We start from the raw sequence: 15958 nt of genomic DNA, 5'->3' as shown, positions 1-15958 counted from the left end.
GGCTGGCTGAGCACTGGATTAGGAGCGTGCTCCGGCTGACAGGACAGCAGGTCAGGTTCCAGGAACTGGATGTAGTTCTCTGCGGCCGTTCTCAGCCTGCGGACATGGGGGCCAGTGGGGGTGACAGCAGGGAGCACACCCAGGAAGGGCTCAGGGGTGTGGGCTGTCTCCCTAAAGGCCACGCAACAGTGGAAAGGTTTTGCACGGGAAAGCTGACATGGTCACTCAGTTGCAGAATGGAGAACGTTCTGAAGCAGGAGTGGATTCGGGGAGGGACACAGGCAGGCAGAGCTGTTACAGGAACCCAGGTGTGAGGTGACGGTGGGAGCGGAGGGGCAAGGATGGCTTTCAGCCGCGCCCGCAGAACTCACAGGACTGTTGCTGGGTCAAGACGGGGAAGGGGAAGGCGGGGGAGTCGAGTGTGCGGTCGGATTTGGGCAACAGAAAAGACGGGGGTGCCTCTGGCTCTGTAGTGGTGCTGCCACGGGACGCACGGAAGGTCTGGCAGAATGTCGGCGAGGCCAGGTGGCAGAGCGCGGAGCGGGCGGGACGCACCCCAGGTCTGGCGCCCGAGGGAGCAGACCCAGGCGGGCCCTGCCCTGCAGCGCGAAGCCTCAGCAGCAAGGTCGTGTACGAGTGCTGACCTGGACCTGGCTCAGCCCCTGCACAATCTCCACTCATTAAATCAGGCCCCACTGAGGAAATGAAAACAGAATTTCCCTGCTAATGGCCATCGAAGCCGGCGTAGTAAAAACTAAAACCATTCAGATAAATGATTAGGTTTCCAAACTGAAGAACAAACAGAGAAATCAATTTGCTAATTTGCTATGTGTTCTTTATGAGTGGAAATAGCTGAACTAGCTAGGTTTTAGCCTTGCTGTATATAAAAATAAAAACAGTCCAAAATACATAAAACGGGATCTGGTTTTTTTGGGGGGGAGGGGCAAAAGGAGAGAGAGAATCTTAAGCAGGCTCCATGCCCAGCATGGAGCCCATCGGGGGGCTCGATCTCACCACCCTGAGATCATGACCTGAGCTGAAATCAAGAGTCAGATGCTTAACTGACTGAGCCACCCGGGTGCCTGGGATCTGTTGTTCTTGCTTTGTTTTGTTTTGTTTTGTTTTTAACTAACTGACTCATTGATTATCTATGCTCCCTTGTAGTATTGTTCTTTTTAGAATGCAATTTAAATTTACACTGAAATTATAGGTTTTTTTTTTTTTTAAGGCAAATTTAAAGTCAAACTATCATGAGTAGACCCGTGCTCCCCAGGAGTCAGACAGGTAACATAAAACCTCATGGGCTATGAACACAACTAGGTAAGAATGGAAAGACATCCATGTCAGGAAAGGTTCCTTAAACAAGTGAAGTATTACAACTTTCCAGTATTTGTAATTGATTTGTAATAATCAATAAAGGCTAACAAAATGCTCTAAAGAAGGAGTCCCCTGAAGTCTGTTTTGAAGAGAAGGCAGAAGGAATCATTTGCAAGTAATTGACTTAGATGTTGCTAAAATCTCAGCAAAGCTCTTGGAACCACCTTGTTTCAAGTGAGCTAAACATTGCCCGGGCTGGGCCGGAAGTATCTGGTGTTGTTTCCCAGTCCAGACACGATCACTGGAGGGTGAGTGGGGAATGCACGACAGTAAGTCTGACACTTCCCTCTGATGTCAAACAGGACGAAATTACCTTAGGTGTCTGGTGGGGTAAGCACAGAGGTGGTTTTAGCCTCTGAAATTCCTGTGGAAAGCCAAGGGTTCCAACTCTTTGGTCAGAAAGTTCAGTTCAGCCTGTTCTTGACAAGCGTTAATAGTGAAGACTCACATCTTTGTTTTGAGATTATCCATGGCAAAACAAACAGTTTAAGGGGAAAAAAAAAGTCTGACTAAAAAATCCCAAAGTCCTTCCTTAGTGTTGCTCATAATCTGTTGAGCTGATTAAACATCAAATTGTTAAATATTAAAAGTTTTAGGTTATGACACCAGCTTTTTCCAATTTCCATGAATTTGGGATCTTACACCTGTAAACCTGACATTTAATTTTACTTTCCCTTCTGGATAGCATTCATTTAACAAGTATTTGTTGAAAACCTATACTCTGCTAGATACGGAGCAATGGGCTGTGGGCGATCAAAACATTGGGGAGGGTATGTGCTATGGTGAGCGCTGCGAATTGCGCAAGACTGTTGAATCACAGACCTGTACCTCTGAAACAAATAACACATTATATGTTAAAAAAAAAAAGAAGAAGAAGAAGAAGAAGATAGCAGGAGGGGAAGAATGAAGAGGGGGGAAATCGGAGGGGGAGACGAACCATGAGAGACGATGGACTCTGACAAACAAACTGAGGGTTCTAGAGGGGAGGGGGGTGGGAGGATGGGTTAGCCTGGTGATGGGTATTAAGGAGGGCACGTTCTGCTTGGAGCACTGGGTGTTATGCACAAACAATGAATCATGGAACACTACATCAAAAACTAATGATGTAATGTATGGTGATTAACAATAAAAAAAAAGAATAAAAAAATGCAATGAAAACATCCTTTGTCCTTGAGCAGCTTACATTTGATCTGGGAGATAGTTCTTCAAAACCAAAATAGTTGAATAAGAAAACAAAGAGGCCCATGTTGATCTGCTAGGATCTGTGGCAGAGACGAAGTTATAGCAGTTTCGAGGAAGAAGAAGTCATGGTTATTCTATGAAGACAAGGATGTGGAACGATTCCTTTGACATTTTCCGCTTGTGATACATCTTAGGAATCATGATAAAGAGGTGTTCCCTCCACTCAAATGGGAGCAGTCCGAAAGATGGTCTAAAAAGGCCATTATGGGCTCAAAGAACACTTAGCAGCATAAATGGTTCAGAGCACCTCTTAGGTTACTGGAAAAATCCCCAAATGGCCAGAAGCCGCTCTCCATGTAACGGTGCATGTCTGCCTGGGGCCGCAGATAGAACTGTGGCCTCCCCCCCGCCCCGGTGTCCCCGTCATGGCTCAAAAAAGGTTATTTTCATTTGTAACTGCCTGGTTACATGATCTAAGGAAGCTATTGGTAAATGCACTCTTTCTTCATGTAGCGTTCTCGTCCTACTTTTAGATTCTCTTTGGTAGATTATCCTGAAATTCTCTGACCTCATATTCCCACGGTTGATGTGGGCACCCTTCTAAGTTAGAGCCTTCATAAGAGTAATACGCTGCTTCCAGCACAATTACATTAGGGAAACTCTGACGAGGAAGGAAACGCACGACGAGACCAGGCCTGGTTTTCAGCCCTAAATCCACCCTTTTCTTAATTGCCTTGGCTTATAAGTGAGTTCTGGAAAATACTGTCTTAAAGGTTTGCTGCAGAGCCAGGAGAAAGGACACATTTGCATAACACTTTGAAACCAATGGAATTACAGGCACTGTCGTCCCCGAGGCCTGGCTTATTCATGACTGTATCCCCCAAAACGTGCTGCGCTCCACTCTGCACAAGGCTGGTGCACACGCCGACCGAGTGGATTCCTACAGCTCAGATTTGACAATGAATTTTCTTTTTTTCCCCCATTTTTAATGAATATATATAACGTTGTTGTATCCAGGAAACTTAGAGAGGTGGGTAACACGTGCATAGTTTGGCAAGGCCAAAATAATTATCTTTCCCCATATGCAAAACACACACCAAACACCTTATTTTTAGTCCTAATACTAATTAATAGACGATATATTTCCCAGGGTCACATACAGTCTACCTACCATTTTTTAATGACAGTTCATCTTCTGTCAATGGCCATGCTTTGGCAAATCACTCTCTTATAAACACTTAGGATAGTTACAGCCTTTAAAAATTATTATTTATAGAAAACATTGTTATGAATGTGTTGTGTATACCATTTTTGGCTTCTCTCTTTTTTTTTTTTTTCAAAAGATTTTATTTATTTATTTGACAGAGAGACAGAGAGAGAGCACAAGTAGGCAGAGTGGCCGGCAGAGGGAGAGGGAGAAGCAGGTTCTCGCTGAGCAGGGAGCCCAATGCGGGGCTCGATCCCAGGACCCTGGGATCACGACCTGAGCAGAAGGCAGACGCTTAACCGACTGAGCCACCCAGGCGCCCCTTGGCTTCTCTTGAGATGGGACTCGTGTGCTAACCTGCGGGCATGTCTTTGTGACTCTTACTACATAGTTCTGTATTGTTTTAAGAATGAATTGTCTCGGGGCGCCTGGGCGGCTCAGTTGGTTAAGCGGCTGCCTTCGGCTCAGGTCATGATCCTGGGGTCCTGGGATCGAGCCCCGCATCGGGCTCCCTGCTCCGCAGGAAGCCTGCTTCTCCCTCTCCCTCTGCCTGCCTCTCTGCCTGCCTCTCTGCCTACTTGTTCTCTCTCTCTCTCTCTGTCAAATAAATAAATAAAATCTTTAAAAAAAAAAAAAAAAAAGAATGAATTTTCTCTTACACCCCCCACCCCCTGTATTCACACAGCAGGACAAAAATTTTTTTAAAACTCCACAGGTTGCTATTTACATTGTTTCCCTCACTTCCTCTAGAATCCCACAGTTATGAGTTGCTTATGTGTTTGGAAATGCCCGTGTCCTCAGAGAGCCTGTTGGTGGAAGGAAAAAGTCCCACCTGCCGCCTCCTAATTCCCCTCGTTCTTCAACTATGACTGTCAGGCAGCTCTGCTATGTTGCCCCATCCACTCAGGCTAAGTGACAAAAACTCAGCATATTTACTTGAGTGCACATTAAGTGGCTGAGTCCCACAGGGACATGAGGAGATAACATATTGTGTTAAACTTGAAGGGTACCCTCGGTGAGCTAGTAAATCACTCACTAAACTGCTCCATCCATTATTTGAGGATACATAAGGCAATTTCCATCCTGGTGATATTAATGTCTTGGCTACTGTCATGGACTTCAGTGCCCATGATGAATGTTTTTACAATGAATACCAAATTAACCCAAACTGATTAGAGGCTTTTATAAGTTATTAATGGGATGTCACTTCAGTCTGGTCCTCCCCATGTCTATGACATTTCATTAAATAATTTTCTCTTGCTGGAAAGATCAATCTTTCTCCCCTCGTTGGAGTTGTCAACGTCAATAAACGTTGCTTGCCCCCTAAGTGACTTAGAACTGGGTGAGCAATAATGCCCTTGGGGAGGCAGCTCATCCGATTCTGTTCAGGTGCCTGGTGGCTGCCTGATAAGGTGGGAGAACCCCTGTCCAGCTCGAGGTCCCAGGATGGGCCAGCTGGTGCACAGAGGGGCTGGGACAGGGAAGCAAGAGGACCGCAGGCTCTCCCCCAGCATCACTGAGAAATAATTGGCACATAACACTGTGTAAGTTTAAGGTGATTTGATACTCTCTTGAAATATTACCCCCTCCCTCCTGTCACATAATTACCATTTTGTAAGTCAGACAGAGAAAGACAAATCCTGTATGATCTCACTTCCTGTGGAATGGCCTTTTCTAAGGAAACAGGTGCAGACCCGCTAGGAGCTACCGGCTTAGAGGAACAGGGATGGGTGGGAGGTTTTCTGAACGGCATCCTAGGAGCTGGAGAACAGCCGAAGAAGAGCCTGAGCCCTCCGGACGCCCAACCCTCATGGGCTGCATCTCCCTGCTTTACCACGAGTAGCCTAACCCACCGTCAGACACACACCAAACATCCATTGGATGAAATCCTTATTTTTTTCTCACTCTCTACATTTTGGTTAAGCCAAGTAATAATTCTAGTAGCAACAACACAGCCATCGTTTACTGAGTGTTTTCTTCATCCTAGTTTCTATACCATGTACTTTAAATAAATTAACTTCATCCATACAGTGACCCCTAGAGGATACACATGATTATCCCCATCTTACAGACAAGGAAACGAAGGCTTGGAGAGATTAAGTGTGTTAAGACCACACCTTTGGTAAGTGCCAGAACCAAGATCTGAATGTGACCCTTCTGACGCTAAAGCTTTTGTTTTTAATGGCCCTTAAAAAATAGAACAAACTAAATAAACTTTCCTTTCCTTCTAAGGCTCCAGATCAGGACCTTCAGATTCTGAGATGGAACAGGCAGTTGAAATGCTACAGTGGGGTTTTCAGATAAGGGCTCGTGGGTTCAAAGCTGGGTTGTTCCTGGGCTCCTGCTGTCTCACTCCCAGCATGGCTGCACCTGCCCGTCCCTGGGGGCAGGTCGGGGCTGCGGGGTGAGTGCCCTCCCACTCATCCCTTCTGCACTTTGCTATCCCCCCGAGAGCAGGTGGTCCTCCCTGTGGCTGCCAGTGTTTCTGCTGATGCCCACTCCTGAGAGGTGCCCGAAGCAAATCCTCACGCCTATTACCTTTCTGCTCTTTATTCCATTTAACAGAACATTTTGGTGTTTCAAGAACAATCTCTTCATCTGGTATCTTATGTTGAATTACTGACACTTTGGTAGCATGAATTTTTACAATGCTAATGGGCTCTCTTTGAAGATTCTTTATCTTGGGCGCCTGGGTGGCTCAGTCAGTTAAGCGTCTGCCTTTGGCTTGGGTCATGATCCTGGGGTCCCGGGATTGAGTCCCACATTGGGCTCCCTGCCCGGTGGGGAGTCTGCTTCTCCCTCTGGCCCTCTCCCCTCTCATGCCCTCTTTCTCTTCATTCTCTCTTTCTCAAATAAATAAATAAAAATCTTAAAAAAAAAAAGCTGTCTCGGGATTGGGTCCTGTGTCATCAGGGAGCCTGCTTCTCCCTCTGCCTCTGCCCCTCCCCCCTGCTCATGATCTCTCTCTCTCTCAAATAAATAAATAAATAAATAAATAAATAAATAAATAAATAAATTCTTTTTCTTTAAAGCAGAAACCTGAATGCTATGAAGTGACCCAATGTGAGCATGAAAACCTTCAGCTCGAATTCTTCTGGATCCTGCACTGACTCCTAGAGGAATAACTCATTTGCTAGGAGTCACAAGCTAGTGCACTGGGGAAGTGAGATCCTCAGGTTCTTTTGCTGTCGATATGTTAGAAAGAACCTTCAGTAAAATGGTGCTAAGTAGGCAGAACACAACACTGAGGCCCAAGCACTCACGAGGAGTTGATTTTTAGAGCTTGGTGTCCTTAGAACAGACTCAGTCGTTTGAGAACCACAGCTGTGACGTGGCAGACCGGAGAACGAGTGCCCAACCACGCAGTAGAGGATGGCGCAGGGCTCCTTAAAGGTGCCCAGGGCAGGTAGCTCAGAGAACATGGGTCTGAGTGCGGGAGGGCTGCTGGGACTGTGGGGGGGGAAAGCCCGATGGCGGGTGGGGCTGGAGAGCATCCACAGTGAAAACGGGGACCCCGTTAGTCCCCTCAAGGAGGCCTTGGCTGAGACTTTTGCAGGAGCTGAACAGCTCAGATGGGAAGGACATCAAGCGAGAGGGGAATGAGTGAGGAGGGGACGAAGTCTCCTTGGGCCTTGCCGCAGGGGGCATCACTGCCTCCAGACTGGAAGGCCCACTAGTCTTGGCTGAAACAAGGCCAGCACCCACACAGGGCAGTGACCCATCTCCTGTAGCCCTACTGTGGGCAGGACCCGGAGCGTGCGCAGAGGGGACGGAGACCCAGTGGGGAGGGCGGGGTGGGAGGAAGCAGCTGTCGGTGCTGACAGCTAGTAAACGTGGGGACGGACAGCTTGTCCCCCAGGTGGAAAGAACCACGCCTTTCTTCTGCATCTCCAGGATCTAGTGGTGGGTCTAGAGCACGGGAAGGGTTCGGCAGGCAATTACTGAAACAGTAAACAAATGAGTGAATAATGACTATAGAAATTGTGCATACACAAAGGACTGGCCTTTCAGGTCCTTCGCAGGTAGCTGGCTGACCGGCCACAGCAACCGTTGGTCACATCTGTCACCCGGAGAACGCGTGGGGCCAGGCGAATGTTCGAGGGTCCAGGCTGCCCAGCCCTGAGACCTCATCAGGAGAGCTGCTATCTGAACCACTTATGAAGAAGCCACTCAAGTGAATTCCTCGACTCTCCTTGGTAAGTTATTCTGTTCATGACTCTCCCTGGAGAAGTATCCAAAGGTCTAACAAGCCATGTAAGCAAGGCAATTTTTCATACCGTGCAGCTGAAATCTCCCCATTTGGGTAAACATAGTCAATTTTATTCTCTTGTCTCCAGGGAGACACAGAGCAGTCTCTCACGGTCGTCCACACCACCGCCTTGGGTGCCCCCGGAGACCGTGAGAAAGTCAGCTTCCTCTCCTGCGCAGGAGAGCAGAACCTGTGAGCGTTCCTCGGTTTTCTTCAGCTGGATTGTCATCCCCACCCTGCCCCTGTGCATCAAGGACGGCCCCAGTCCCTGTTCTGGCAGGGTCCCCAGCCGACGATGCTACCTGCCCTTCATTTGTCACATGCCGAAGCCATCCCTACCCTGAAGAACTCCCAGTAGGCTTATTAAATATCCCTTTCAAAGCTGTTCATTTATCACCACTGTGGTAGCAGGCCAGCCAAAGAGAAACCCATTTTCCCCGTTTCTGATCATCCGAGTACGCAGGCAAGATGCCTGCCTCGAATCCTTCATGTCGGCTAATGCCGTGCAGTCATATTTGCAGAAGTCTCCAGAGGAGAACGGTGCCAGGCCACGGTGCTGCTAAGCTCCCTCGGCTTGCACGCTAGTGTGCTGAGACACGCTGCGCCGGCCTGACCTCCGGGGTGCGCCAGAGATGCCCAGGAGGCCCCCACTGCCCTCGGCGTCCGTGGTTATTAGATGTCCTTGCAGGGATGACGTATAAGACAAGGAAGGGTATCTCCAGACAGACAACTCAATCGTATTCGAGGTTAGCAGGGATAAGACTTCCCATAAATAGACAAACACTCGTGGGGCCGGGGCTTCACGGAAAGATCCAAAAAGGAAACTCAGAGGTGCTCTCAATGCAGGCAGAGATTCCTCTGCAGAGGACAGATGAAGAGAGACACCGTCTGGGGAAAAATTTTGAAATCACTTGTGTTTTCAATGCAAATGGCCACGGACACTGACAACATAAAGATGGGCGGGGGAATCAAGGGGAAGACACCTCCTCAACACTTTACATATGTTTTCTCATTTAATCCTGTTTAATCTAGCCAAATCCATTTTTCCTGTTTTCAGATCAAATTCTGGAAGCAACACGGTTATCTGTCATGAAAAACTGAGCTCACAGACCAATGCCATCCCAGACACAATTCTGGCAGAATGGAGGCCTCCCCACGTCCGCCTTCTCCTTTCCTCTAACAAGGGGCCAGCCAGGCGGGATTTATTACCTATGATGTCATCGAAGGTCCAACAAAAGTCACCCTAAAAGCCAACAGCCAGTAATTGGAGGCCACGGGGAGGCACGGGGGAAAATGCCGTCAGCCCACTCCTGGTGCTGGGTGCCGCCTCCCTGGGGCTAATGGGGTCCCCGAGCCAAGGGTGTTGCTGAAACCCCTCCCCACTAGGAGGGGATGATGCTCGGAAAGCTCGCTGGTGAACTTGAACTGCAGCTGTGCTCTCCGTACCCAAAGGAGGATTACTCATTTCAGTCTGACTCATTATAATTAGAGTAGATTTCCTTTGGGGAGCAATATTTACTTTTTAAAATAAAATGGCAATGAGGGATTTGTTAGTGTTTGCAAGGCCTGCTCACGGGTTGCAGATTTCCTTTGCCGAGGGAGTGAGCATCCGGAGTAGCTGTCACCAGGGTGCTAGTCCTGGGCTCAGGCTTTCCTCAGGGGAGAGCAGCCGAGAGCACACACGAGCCCCTGAACCACGGGTCAGCAACCTCAGCCATCGGGCCAAAATGTCTGTTTTCCCGAAGTTTTATCAGAACGAAACAATGTCCATCTCTTTCTATATTGCCTACAAATGCTTTCTCTCTACAATAGCAAAGTGGAGTAGTTGAGACCAAGATCCCATGGGCTTGCAAAGTGTCAAACACCTGCTACGGGCCCTCTACAGAAGTGTGCTGAGCCCTGCTCCGGTGGACGGGACGCTCTCGAGGGTGGGCCATGTAGCCTACTGTACTCAGTACAAGAACTGTCTCATAAAAACCCCAAAGTTCAAAAAAGCTTCAGAGCTCAAAACTTCCACGAGCCCATTAGTCCTTTTGGTACTACGGCCAAATATCAGCAATTACTACTTCACTGAACACTCATTTCCTTGGAGCAGAAAGGAAGTCGGACTTCCCTCACCGGAAGTAATATCCTGAACACCTACACAGGTCCTGGCTACTTGCCTCCACACACTTGCTTGGTGTTTAGGTGACTGAGGATCACAAGAATGTATTAAGTGATTAATCGATCCGTTCGTGCATTCATTTCTGACCTCAACAAATATTTACTGAGCGCCAGGTGTTGCGCTAGGCACCCAGCATACGAGATGACAGTGCTGGACGCCCAGGTGAAGGTGGCCAAACGGGGTCAGATGCATCGGTGGCAGCAAGACATCGTCATGACCGGAAGCTCGCGTGGGGACGTAGGAGGCTGGGGTGGAGCCCAGGGCGCGGGGAGGGGTCAGGGAAGCTTTCTCAGAGAAGCTGATGCGTATTTAGCTTTGCCGCCAGTTCCTCTTTAAGAGGTTAAGTGTGAGGACTCTGTAATCACTCAGGCCCACCCTCGCCCCTAGAAAGCATGACCTGAGTATAAAGTCAATTGTCCCAGAGGCAGTGGTGGCTTCTGGTGGGGAACGGGCTGGCCTAGCAAGTAAGGGGTCTGGAGAGGGAGCAGCGTGGAGCCCCGTGTGCCTCCAAATTCCGGATGTAGTTCTAACGTCATGCACGCACACACACACGCACACACACACACGCTTCCTCCTTTAGTAAACTGTGGGTTAGGTTTTCTGCAAACGGCAGGATCAGGCTGAAGGGCCTCTGTTCCAGGGTCTGGCCTCCCCTGCGTGCCGAGGGTGAGGCGGGGGTCCATAAGCTTCGTGGTAATCGCTGGGTGACAAGGAGCGAGGCGGCAGGTCTGCGGAAAGAGGCGCTGGCTGGCGTGAGTCACGATGTCCTTTTGCTGACGTCTGTGAGGAGGCTGCCCAGCCTGAGCTCTTCTGCGAGGCGGGGGTGAGGTCGGCGGGCGAGGCTGTGGGCAGCAGGCCACCCAAAGATCATGGAGAGCAGGGAGGGACTCTGTGGAGGCGACAGGTCACTTGTACGGAAGGACGGGACGGATAGGGGTATGATCTGCTTCCCAGAAACACCTTCAGTCAGGATTTCAGAGGGATTTAAAGTCGGCTGTTGGAGACTCGGTCTTGACCACTGGGCTCCCTCCTGGGAGCTGCAGGTCCTCCTTGTGGGAGGGTTAGCGCCTCTGAGGAAAGGCGAGCCTCGTCTCCTTGCCCTGACTGGTGGGTCGGTGTCCCCCTGCCATGGCCTCCGGCCTCCCCTCACTTGCCGACCCCCATTGGCTAGACGTGCTTTCCGGATCCTGATGACTGTGTGCCTGGCGCCGGGTCCCCGTGGTAATAGCCAGGACAGCGCTGTGGCCCACATCCTCCTGTTTCTTTAAACCATTTCAAGGCAATGGAACCAACATGCGACCAAGGGAATACAATCGCACCACTGGGAAAAATGAGACTATTTTAATTCCTAAGACAGAAGACAGACTGTCCAATATTCTCTCACCCCAAGCTTTTGAAAATAATCATTTTCTGTGTTATTTTAGGAAAAGAGTTTTTGAAATGCAGCTTTACGTAATCAGCACCAAGACGCAGGAGGACATGGTGAGCTGGACCCGGGCCGTGTCACCTGACCCCATACTGCAGGGGCTTCCTGCAGGGGGCGATGCGACCTCGGGGAAGAAGATTTGGGTAATGCTGGAGCGGGAACACATCTGAGAGATCATCTTACCCCGCTTTCACTCAACACGGGGCGGGCCGACTGCAGCCTGACAGCTGAGGGTTCCGGTAACACACAGGACTAGAACCCTCCCCTCCCAACTGCTGTTGGCTCAGAGCCCTTCGCGCTGGACCGGCCTGGCCATTCAGTTTCTGGAAACGTGTCAGTCTGCCAACCCGAGGGGGAGTCCATGTAGGTGTCTGATGTGGAGCCGTGAGGCTGCCCTGGCTGTATGCTGACCTCACACGCAGGGAGCCCGGCCCACAAAGGCCAGCAAATCCACCTCTCATAAAACCCTCGGAAGAACAGGGCCAGATTCCAAGAGCAACGCAAAAGAAACTTTCAATGACTACACGATTCTGCTAATTCCTACTGACAGTCCTTTTGACAAGGCTTATCCCCTTGACCTCCCAGTAAGCCTGTGATCTACACGCAGCTACAGCTGGGGCTATCAGGATATCAGGGCATTGGATCTGGGAACCACAGTACAGCCTGGTCCAGCTTCAAGATAATTCTCTGACAAAAAAGAAACGGCCATTTTACACATGCAAATATTCTGGTGTCCTTTTCCAAAATGTAGCTCACACAAACCCAGACATCGAGTGTCGTGAGACAGATTCAGCCTCTAATGTGTAAACTTCATCAAATTCAAACCTGGTCACTGAGCTTGATTGGCTTACCAGCTGCTGGCCTTTAGGACCCCAGCCTGCGTACTGAAGTTTTGCATTGCTCACTTCCGGTGGGTCCAGACTTTGAGGATCCCTGAAAGAAAATAAGTAAATAGATAAACAAATAATCAATCAATCAATCAATCAACATGGTGGGAAACAAGAATGCTGTATGTTTATCCTCCAGCTCTAACTTTTTCCCTTCTTCCGTTGTATGACTTTCAAGAGCTCCTGTTATTAAAGAATGTCTCAGCCTCCGTTAGATTTCTTCAGATGTACATAATTTACATGAAGCTGAACCAGTCCCATCACTGCTTAACCCAAATAGTAAATACTTATCAAGAGACAACATGCAGAGAGGTCTGTAGATCAATTATTAAAATATCCACACCCGTCAACATTAAAAATGGAAATGCATGGCTACGCAGTAACAAGTCCCCATGATTTCTGTTTCCATCTTGGGCTTTCCTGGTGGATCACTTTTTTTCTAAGCATAATGCCAGGTCATTCTGACCTTCCCAAACCAGCAGCCTGAGGACAAATTCCACCCTTTGGTTTGTGTTGGGAAGGAGGGAAGGAGGAGGGAGGGAGGGGAAGATTGAGAGAAAGATTTTTTTTCCTTTAAAACATCACTTAGATTTTTCATTCTTAATTTATTGATATGCAAAATACTATGCTAACAAAATCCTACTTATATACTTAAATAAACGTCATAATGAAAGAATGAAAAAACCTAACACTTTCATAAGTATAAAATATTTCAGTGTATTTTGTAGCTAACACTGTTTTCTACAGCATGTGGAAAAGATTCATTTTCATATTTCTTTCAGACGACGTATAACCTGTGTTCTGCTGGACAGGCAGACTCTGTCAGGTGCATACCCTATCACTTGGCTGTGATATGCAGAAGGCATACCTACGAACGCACTCATTCATCTACTGAGAGGCTGTGGCTGAATGGTCTTTGGAAAAGGAAGATGCTGAATTTTAGGAGTTGCTTGAACAAAAGAGACGAGGCAAGAAGGAAGGGAGGTAAAGTGTAGGTACTGATTCTGGGCTTGAATCAGCAGAAAATTCTAAAGCAGTTGCTTACTAATACTACCAGAACAAAACAGAATACACTTAGGTGTAAAAAGTGTTGGGGAAGGCGAGAGAGTCTGCGATACCCCAGAGTAGTTTTACATGGGGTCCCTGGATGTAAAGAGATCAGGGAAGCCTGAAGATGGGGTGATTAGGTGTTAAGTAAGGGAATGGCAATGATAATAGGATTCAGCTGGGAAGACTGATGACCGGGCAGTTAGAAGAGTAAGGGAGGGGTCTTAACATTCCCGGTTTTGAATGAATTTTAACAAACCCTACCATTTGTATGTTTTTAATGTTTCAAAGTATTTTCATAACATGGGCCATTTCCTCTTTAACTGTGGGTAGGGAAAGGCTTTCTAAGGACTCAAAATCCAGAAGTGATTAAAGAGTGACACATTTGACTACGTAAAAATTTTTAAACTTTTTGCATAACAAACACATCACAAACAAAAGACAACTGACAAACTGGGAGAAAATATTTGTAACATACACCATGGAAAAATAGCTAATATCCATAATATATAAAAAATACCCTAAAATATTGAGGTTACAAAAAACCAAAAAAAAAAATTAGAAACATGAGAAAAAGACACGAACAGACAATTCACAAAAAAGATATAAAAGGTCCTCAGACGTATTAAAAAGGACCAAACAATGCAAAATTATAGAAATCGAAACTGAAACTACATTGAGTTATCATTTTTCACCTATGAAATTGCTCCCCTCCCCAAAAGAAAGAAAAGTATGGCGCACTGTATTGGTGAGGCTGTGAGGAAAAAGCCATCCTCATACTTTGCTGGTGGGCGTGAAAACTAGTGCAAACCTTTCAGAGGGAAACTTGGTCATACCTAATAAAATACACACTTAACTCTTGAACTAGAACACTTCTGGGTAGATATACCTCCTACAATACAAAAATACATAGGCAGAAGGTTACATTCATTGCAGCTTTGTAATGACAAAACACTGGAAACAATATGTGTTTGAGGAAACCATGGTACATCCATACAAATGGAATATGGTACAGATGTCAGAAAGAATGAAGACCTCCATAAATTGATATGGGGCGCTTTTCATGATGGAGTATGCAAAACTCAACAGACCATCTAGAGTATGTGACCCATCATATAAGGGATAAAAGAAAATATACACGTATCCTCATTTGTGAAAAAAAGAAATACAAGAAACATAAACCAGAAACCAGAGGTTAGTTATGTGTAGGGGGTGGGTGGGAAGAAGCAGGGATTGGTCATGAGGAGGCTGGATAAGAAAGGAGAAGCACTTCTCTGGGTATATTTATTGGTATAATGCCCAGTCTTAGACCACAGTAGGGTTTCACATACTTTTTGCATACTCTACAAATAAAACTAAGAATTAAAAACAATCAGGATGTGGGAGAACCCAAAAAGGAAGAGCAACACCACAACAGAGCAAAACCCTATTGGAAATGAAGCACAAAACTACACAGAAGGGGTGGGGAAGGAAAGAACCAACATAAACAACTTTGGGAAACAGTGTCGTGACTGGATACCATAAAGTCAAAAAGATCAGAGGACAATGGGTTAGTAATTCTGAAACGACTTTATGTGTGTGCTAGAATTAAACTATTCTGCAAATATATAAATATAGTGGAGATAAAGAGAGCCAGTTTTCTTACTGCTGGAAAAACAAATTATAAAGAAAAGGGGAAGGCTAAAATGAACTGTGTGAAGTTGGCCTGGAATCAGAGGTATCAGTACAAACTCATGATTTCGAATATATACACACATACATCCAAAATGTAGATATATGTGTATCCAGGTGTTGGTGTGCATACATAGATGTTCTTGCTCTATTCACAGGGAGGCCTAGAACCAATGACCCCCGGTAACAATGAGCACACCCACTGCCCATATCTTGGTGTCTAAACACCATCATCCAAGGAAAGTAAATAGGGCTCCTAGGGGATGTAATCGTATCTGGACTGGAACAGAGAAAATACAGGATGAGTCTGGAACATCTTATGGGTCCAGAAAATGAGGAAATACTCAAAAAAGACAGAGGCTGGTTCAAAGAATGCAGAAGCCAACCTGAAGGAGTTTCTCATGGCCAAAGCTAGATAAATCTGAGCAACAAAATAATCAATAAGAGTATCAGACTAACTGATAGAATAAAATCAATATTCATAAGTCCATGCTAATATACATAAGTAATCAAATACATAAAGCAGCTCTTCCTCATGAGAGAATCCCAATTAATAAGTTAGAACGAAGGAAGAAAAAAGCATTATACATGTGGTATTTTTCACTCAAAATGCATAACCTCACTTCAATCATGAAAAAACACCAGACAGGGGCGCCTGGGTGGGTCCGCCGGTTAAGCATCTGCCTTCAGCTCGGGTCATGGTCCCAGGGTCCTGGGATCGAGCCCTTCATCGGGCTCCCTGCTTGGT

At 47.0% G+C, this 15958-nt stretch overlaps 1 protein-coding gene across 5 annotated transcripts in view; it reads right to left on the bottom strand.

The window, feature by feature from the left end:
* The window catches only part of DPP6 (dipeptidyl peptidase like 6), an 898846-nt gene that overhangs the window by 154438 nt on the left and 728450 nt on the right, over positions 1-15958 (bottom strand). For all 5 annotated transcript variants that reach the window (XM_078059778.1, XM_078059780.1, XM_078059777.1 and 2 more), the window contains exon 7: positions 12457-12538. In XM_078059778.1, the coding sequence (XP_077915904.1) occupies positions 12457-12538 (82 nt within the window). The remainder of the gene's footprint in view (positions 1-12456; positions 12539-15958) is intronic.

Source organism: Halichoerus grypus, chromosome 12 (genome assembly GCF_964656455.1).
Source record: "Halichoerus grypus chromosome 12, mHalGry1.hap1.1, whole genome shotgun sequence".
Classification (NCBI taxonomy): domain Eukaryota; kingdom Metazoa; phylum Chordata; class Mammalia; order Carnivora; family Phocidae; genus Halichoerus; species Halichoerus grypus.
Note: the sequence above shows the minus strand (reverse complement) of the source record. Positions and strands in the feature narration are given on the sequence as shown.